The sequence below is a fragment of the Nematolebias whitei genome, chromosome 18 (assembly GCF_014905685.2).
Source record: "Nematolebias whitei isolate Nwh7 chromosome 18, NemWhi1, whole genome shotgun sequence".
NCBI classification, from domain to species: domain Eukaryota; kingdom Metazoa; phylum Chordata; class Actinopteri; order Cyprinodontiformes; family Rivulidae; genus Nematolebias; species Nematolebias whitei.
In genome coordinates, this window is record NC_056515.1 from 39664556 (window position 1) to 39672050 (window position 7495).

Below are 7495 nucleotides of genomic sequence, written 5' to 3' on the forward strand. Positions count from 1 at the left end.
CATATGTTTAGCGACTTCTTTCATATGTTTAGCGACTTCTTTCATATGTTTAGCTACTTCTTGCACATGATTAGCTATTTTTGTATCAGGTCTCTCTTGTAAATGAGTCTTCGAGGCTCAATGGGATTTACCTGTCTAAATAAAGGTTGATTGATTTAGCATTTTTTTGCTACCTTTGGCTGCTGTTGACTAATTTTAACATTTAATTACCTTTCAGCAAACTTTTACCTGTTGTTTTGCTACTTTGGATGCTGTTTTCCTAATTTTAACTGCGTTTCTGCTTTTTTTTAGCTTTTAGCTCCATTGTTGGTCATTTCTGATGGTTTCGGTCATTTTAGCTACAGTTTTGGTAATGTTTTGCCTTTTTTTAAGCTTTAGAGTACGCTCTGCTAGTTTTAGAATTTTTTTGTTCATTTCGGCTCCTGTTTTCTTAACTTTCAGCTACCTTTCTGTTACTTTCATCCATCAGTTAGCCGTTTGGTAATTTTAGCTACTGTTTAGTTGTTTTGTGTTGGACTTAAGAAGAGTTAAAGAGCTTTGGCTTCATGTTTTAGGAGAATATTTAGATTCAGTGGAAGTTTGTTCTCATCTGCTCACACAGACTCATGTTCGTGCTGCTGTTGTTCGGCATAGTGTTTTTGTACTATAGTGCTTAGTGTATTTCTTAGTTCATATCTTAGATCTTATCACTGTTTTCTTTACAGTTTACACTTTTGTTGGATGTAACCGGGCCCCTGTGTACAGTTTCATTCCACCACATGTACCACATATGATGAGAAAGACAAAGAAACCTTGAGTTTTCTGAGCAAAGGACTTCCTGTAATAATGAGTCACTTCCTGGTGTCACAACAACAAGAAAGAGAAACTGCAGGATTAAATAAAATGGTGAATAAAACACTTCAAAGCTTCTGATTTAAACAAAAATAAGAAGCCTTTTCTCTCATAAAACATCCGACTTTAGTTTGATGTTTAGTTATCTTGTTCGTGAAGCACTTCAGTCGACTTCAGCTGTCTTTAATGTGCTTTATGAATTATTTACAACTCATTTAAAAATCTACTTTAGTTAGAAATACTCCCAATCAGCAGGAAGACCATTTTAAAACTTTAAACTCATTCTATTGATCTTTACCATCAGATTTCGTCATCTGAACAGAAACCAAACACCCACAGCTGGTCTGGACATCTCAGCTCAGGTCGACCAGCTCGTGTAGTTTATATATTTAATAAGATCAAATGTAATAATGATCGTGTTTAGTGACGGATCAGATTTCATTCATTTCGAATGACTGCAGCTACATGACAGCAGCCGCTGTTAGCTTGTGGTTAGCTCGCTCCTTTATCTTATATACAGAGGGTTTCATTCAGTTTCAAGACTGACATGAAGTTAAATACGTGTAAACAGATCTTAAATCACAAACAAACAGAAATAAAAACCGGAAACTAACAGCTAACATCTCTGCAGCTGACGAAACGCACACATGCTAACAAGCTAGCTGCCGGATAGCTAAGCTAATGTTTCTCTTACCCACAGATACTTGGGCCACACCTTTCGTTATCTCCGACGCCATGACGTAAAACAACCGTCCACTGAAGACAAAACTGTGAAATGTTATTTAAAATGTGAAGATGGACCCTGAAAACCGTCCGCATGAGACGTCTGTTGAACCTGACATGCAACTTTGCGTCAGCCCTGCCGCAGCTTCCGAGAAGGCGGAGACTCGTTTTCATTAGGAGACGTCTGATTGGTCAAAACGTTTACGTCACTCAAAACAATGAATTTGATTGGTTAAATCTAATGCGCTATCCAGGGTAAGAAAAATATAATGAGAAGTCAGGTTGACTCCCAGCAATAAAAAAGTGACATATTTAGTCGTTATGATGCGTTAGTTGTTATTTAAAATTTATCTTATAATGTGAAAATTCAGATATAAATACGTTACACAAGTCATTGTGTTTTTCACAGCAATAAAAAAGAATTTATGACTTTCAGATCGTCTTTCAAGTTCAAGTCAACTTTATTGTCGTTTCCATCACGTGGTACATGAGGTGGAACAAAATTATGTGCACAGGGTCCCAGTTGCTCCCAAAAATAGCAAAAATATAAAGTATAAAAATAAACAGTATATACAGATCAAAGATATACACTAAGATATATGCTATAACACTAATAATGTAAAACCATACGAGGTAACAACAACAGCCTGAACATGAGTCTGTGATGAGCAGATGAGTGAATACAGCAGCATGAGATAATCAGCAGCATGAGATAATCAGCAGCATGAGATAATCAGCAGCATGAGATAATCAGCAGCATGGGATAATCAGCAGCATGGATAAGTCACATATTCATTCATTCAACCTTTATTTAGACGGTAAATCCCATTGAGCCTCGAGGACTCATTTACAAGAGAGACCTGATTTCAACAAAGAAAGATGACAACAATGGACAAGTATAAAAAGGCATACAGATTTTTTGTTTATTTATTTTTTACAAATAAGATGGCAAAAATAAAAGTAACAAAAACAGCTAGATCCTAAGGCGAATGTAGAAACTAACAACAGGAACATGTCTGCATTGGTCCCTGCCAGGAGTCCAACAGATTCTTAAAGCCACTTAGAGAGGTCAAAGGTCAAGAGCTTCAGATCTTTTTACAAGATGTTCCAGGAAACAGGAGCGGAGTAGGAGAAGGTCCTTTTGTCTAGTTCAGTCCACACTGAGGGAACACTGCAGGTAATAATGTCCTGAGAGCGCACGCTGTAGCTGCACTCACACAGAGACATGTAGGAGGAGATGTATGAAGGCAGCAGACCAGGAAGTGATTTAAAGATGAAGATGTACCAGTGAGAGAGTCTGCGTGAAGTTACTGGTGACCAGTTAACCAGTGAAAACTGGGAGCAGTGGTGGGTACGATAATCACAGCCAGTTATGAATCTTAGTGCACCATGATAGACAGCATCCAACATCTGCAGCATCCAACATCTGCAGCATCCAACATCTGCAGGGTTCTTGTAGGAGCGTTCATGTAAATAATGTCACCGTGATCAATGGAGGGAAGGAAAGTCACAGATACAAATCTCCAATTAAAGTGTCATCACAGTGATCATTCTGGTTAAAGATTCATGAGTCTAACAGCCTCAGGGTAGAAGCTGTTCCTCAGTCTAGTGGTTCTACACTTAATGCTCCTCAACCTCCTTCCTGAGGGGAGTGGGGCAAAAAGTGTGTGTGCTGGGTGAGTGGGGTCCTTCATGATGCAGGTGGCCCTCTTCCTGCATCTGGAGGTGTAGATGTCTGTGATGGTGGGGAGACTGACTCCAACATCTTCTGTGCAGCCTTCACCACTCTCTGCAAAGCTTTTCTTTCTGCAGCTGTGCAGCCTCCATGCCACACGTTGATGCTGGAGCACAGGATGCTCTCCACTGCACACCTGTAGAAGGAGGTGAGGACTGAGCTTCCAGACCAGCTCGCCTCAGCCGTCTGAGGAAGTAGAGTCTCTGATGAGCTTTCTTCATCAGGCTGGTGGTGTTGTTGCTCCAGCTGAGGTTGTTGTTCAGGTGTACACCCAAGTACTTGTAGCTGGAGACCACTTCCACCGCAGATCCTCTTATGTTCAGTTGTGTGTGTGTGTGTTTGTTCTTTCTGAAGTCCACACTCATCTCCTTTGTCTTCTTCACATTGATGTGGAAGTTGTTCTTCCTGCTCCAGCTCTCCAGGTGTTCCACCTCCTGCCTGTAGCTGGACTCATCATTGTTTGTGATGCATCCCACCACCACTGTATCATCTGCAAACTTTACAATGTGACAGCCTGGATGGGTAGCTGCACAATCATATGTGAGCAGAGTGAACAGGAGGGGGCTCAACACACATCCCTGAGGAGAGCCAGTGCTGAGGGTTATGGTGGAGGAGGAGTTGTGGATCCTCACTGACTGGTCTGTTTGTTAAGAAGTCCAGGACCCAGTTACAAATGGAGGGGCTTAGTCCTAGTGTGAATAGTTTGTCCATCAGGGTTTGGGGGATCATGGTGTTGAAGACAGACATAAAGTCCACAAAGAGCATACGGACTAAGAGTCCTGCTCCAGGTGGGTGAGAGCAGTGTGGACCACAGAGGAGATGGTGTCTTCTGTTGATCAGTTCTCATGGTATGAGTACTGATGAGGGTCCTCGTTGATGTTGGTTCTGATGTGAGTCATGACCAGTTTTTAGAAGCATTTAGCGACTATCAGGGTGAGGGCTACTGGTCGATAGTTATTCAGACCAGTCACTGTAGAGCTTTTATGAACTGGGATGATGGTGGTGGTCTTCAGGCAGGTGGGAACTGTCTCCAGGGTGAGGGAGGAGTTAAAGATGTCTGCCAGCACCTCGCAGAGCTGATCTTGTCTTTGAATGTAGCATGAAGAAAATATTGACTTCCGTCAGTTTTCGTGTCAGGAAGTGTCGTCAGGCGCGGTTTAATTTTTATTTGTTATAAAACCAACATAATTTTAGGGAACCGCCCGAAGCAGAAACAGATTTAATGTGAGACGCATCGTCTTCAGCTGATTTAAATTCAGTTCAGTTTATTCATAAAGCGCCAAATCACAACAAAGTTGTCTCAGGGCACTTTACAGGAACATTCACATAAAAGCCAATTAGTAAAGTTCTCCATCTAAACATCATATTTCACATCAGCTAAATACACGAGCTTCAAGACGCCGAAGGTCTGAACTATTTTCAGCAACTTCGGCTGTTTCTGTAAACAAACATGGAACTAGGTCTCAAATCTTTTAAGAACACTTTAACAACAAGTGAGAAAAACAATGTGAACCTTTCATTTCTAACTTTATGATTTTTATTTTTTGTTTTAATAACTTTACCACAGAAGAGGATCAGGGCTACGGTAAAAACGTGTACAATTATTTTTTTAATCTTACAAAATAATTCTTAAAAATATCTGTTCCGACTTTATCCTGATGCATGCTCAGCTGGTTCTGGTTGTCAGCAGCAAACTGGTTGATCCACTCTGAGAAGGTGCTATTTAAGAGACTGAGCTGAATACAGCACCTCAGACTGAGGAAGTCCTCAGGATGAGAGACGAAACGTTTCTACATTTTTTTGTTGATTTGCTTTGTTTTTTTGAATGTCCAGAGGACCAGATTTAACTTTTTTAGATGTTCCGACTTTAATTTTGGAGTAAAAAATAAAAGTCAGAATTTTGGAATAAATAATTACTGTGGCACTAATCTTGTTCCGTATTTATTGTTTTTTTATTGCCCATAAAAACACGAGACGTGACACACCTGCCTTTGAAAAAGGATTGTATTTTATTTACAGTGATTTTAACAGAATTTAAAGACGGAGGACGTTGTGGACGCAGCTCTTCGGCCTCCTCTTCCTCCCTCTCGCTCAGTGACTCTCTCCTTTCTTCCCGACAACCTGCGGTACGATGAAACGAAAGCGTCGGACGAGAAACTCGGCTGAAGGTGAATAAAACTCAAACCCGTTTCGTACCCGCTTGAAGTCGCTCATGTTGGTGGCCTGAACCGGAGTGCCGATGAACGTCAGGTAGTTGATTTTTGTCGTCTCCTCGTCTCCTCGGTTCGACTTCACGAACAACTGCCACGAAAAGAAAAGAGCTTTAACTGAACCGAACCGAGGAAGAGGCTCCGAACACACCCGGACTCTGGACCGAGGAACACGAGACTCCGATTCGTTTCAGGGATTCAGAGAAAACGTTTTAGGAAGCAGCTTCAGAGACGGTTAGAAAACACAAACAAAAACATGTCAACAAATTGTTTGTAGTCGTTTTGTAAAAGCAGGTAAACAAAAAACTAGTGACGTCTATGACGTGATACGGAAGAACGAACATACCAAATGTAAGAATTACAAAAAGATAAGTGTTAAAACAATTTGATTAAAATAATTTATTACATCTATACATTTTGTTTTCATTATTTGAACTAGATTTTTTTTATTCTCATGTTAAAGTTTTATTTATTATTTCTTTGTTTCGTTACATCGTTAAATTTTTTCCAAGCAGATTAATTAGATTTCCATCACTGTGTAAATAGCAGCATATCATTTATCAGATTATCTTCACCTGCAGGAAAAACAGGATACACTGCGAGAAAGGTTTGGCTTTTTCTTTAAATTTTATAAAATCAACTGAATTAACATGAGCCCTCACTGCCTGTTGAAATTATTTTAAAAAAGCTTTATTTTATTTTGGCAGTGCCAACAGGAAGTGCTGTTTTAGTTTTCCTGTTTCCTGTTCTGTTAAATGTGGTTTGTTCCCCGATAATCAACAGACAAATGAGATTATGAGCCTGGAAGACGAAAACTCTACATGTACGGTAATTATACTATTAATAAGCTTGGGGGGGGGGGACATGTATAAAACACAAAAAAACACAAAAAAAGTAAAAAAATAAATAAAATAAAAGCAGAAAAATTCATGAAAAATAAGTTTCATTAGTTGTGTTAAAGATCGAGTCAGTTCGATATATTTTTCATTTCATGCTTAATTTTGGCAGCTTCAGAGCTCCACCTCAGAGCCCTGACATGGATCTGGCCAAGTGTCAGAGAGCTCCAGTCAAATCGGAGCTTTCAGCTCCAACCAGCAGGCGGCGAGTCCACCCAGCCTCGTCCCTGGTCCTTCTTACCGTGACGCTCTGGACGTTCTGAAACTTGACGTAGCGCAGCGGAATCAGACCGTCGTCTTTGTAGTCCTCCTCCGACAGCTCCAGAGTCTGGGTGGCTTCGCTACGCTCGGCGTCGTCGAAACCCATCGACCGAGGAAGGTTGATGAAGAGCTTCATCACCTTAGGGGCCTGAGCTGAAGAGCAAAGACGCATGGGAGGACAGGACAGGGGGACGGAGGGACAGGGGGACGGAGGGACGTTACAAAAAAACAAAACGTTTTGTTTACATTTTTCTGTACTTTGTGCTGTTTTAGCGTTCTCATATGAAAAGTTTCGATACATATATATATATACATATATATGTATACATATACATATGTATATATGACTTCTTCCAGCCGTTGGCTACTGTTTTACTTCTTATAGCTTTTTGCTAATGCTCTGCTTTTTTTAGTTATCAGCTAGGGTTCTGCTAATGTTAGCTGGTGGGTGTTCTACTTCTTTTAGCTAGTGTTCTAATGGTTTTAGCTGATGTTGTGCTTATTTAGCTGATGTTCTCCAGCAGTATTTACGAGTATTTTTATAGAATAAAACTCACCTAAATCTGAGCAGAGCAGCTTCATGGAGAAAAGCTTCACCGGTTGACTGAAGGCGATCGTTACCAACAGCTGAAGGACAGAAAACAGCCGAAACTTTATTTAACTGAGAGAAAATTAAATCCAACAAATTCTGATAATTTGTCAACCATTTTAAACAGGTTCACTCGTTCATACGGCTCGTGTTCCTACCTGGTTATAAACAGGTTCACTCGTTCATACGGCTCGTGTTCCTACCTGGTTATAAACAGGTTCACTCGTTCATACGGCTCGTGTTCGTACCT

General features: G+C 40.4%; 2 protein-coding genes across 2 annotated transcripts in view; both read right to left on the reverse strand.

Moving 5' to 3' along the window:
* nars1 (asparaginyl-tRNA synthetase 1) overlaps positions 1-1711 on the reverse strand; it is a 10887-nt gene extending 9176 nt beyond the window's left edge. Inside the window, exon 1 of the mRNA XM_037692284.1 lies at positions 1526-1711. Coding sequence (XP_037548212.1) covers positions 1526-1568 — 43 coding nt within the window. The 5' untranslated portion in view covers positions 1569-1711. The remainder of the gene's footprint in view (positions 1-1525) is intronic.
* Positions 1712-5275: 3564 nt separating this feature from the next.
* Positions 5276-7283, reverse strand: txnl1 (thioredoxin-like 1; the record flags this gene model as incomplete). The annotated part of the gene is given in 4 exon segments (XM_037691824.1): positions 5276-5410; positions 5486-5590; positions 6637-6809; positions 7214-7283. Coding segments are annotated over 4 exon segments (378 nt in total), but the record flags the coding sequence as incomplete, so codon positions are not given.
* Positions 7284-7495: the final 212 nt, after the last annotated feature.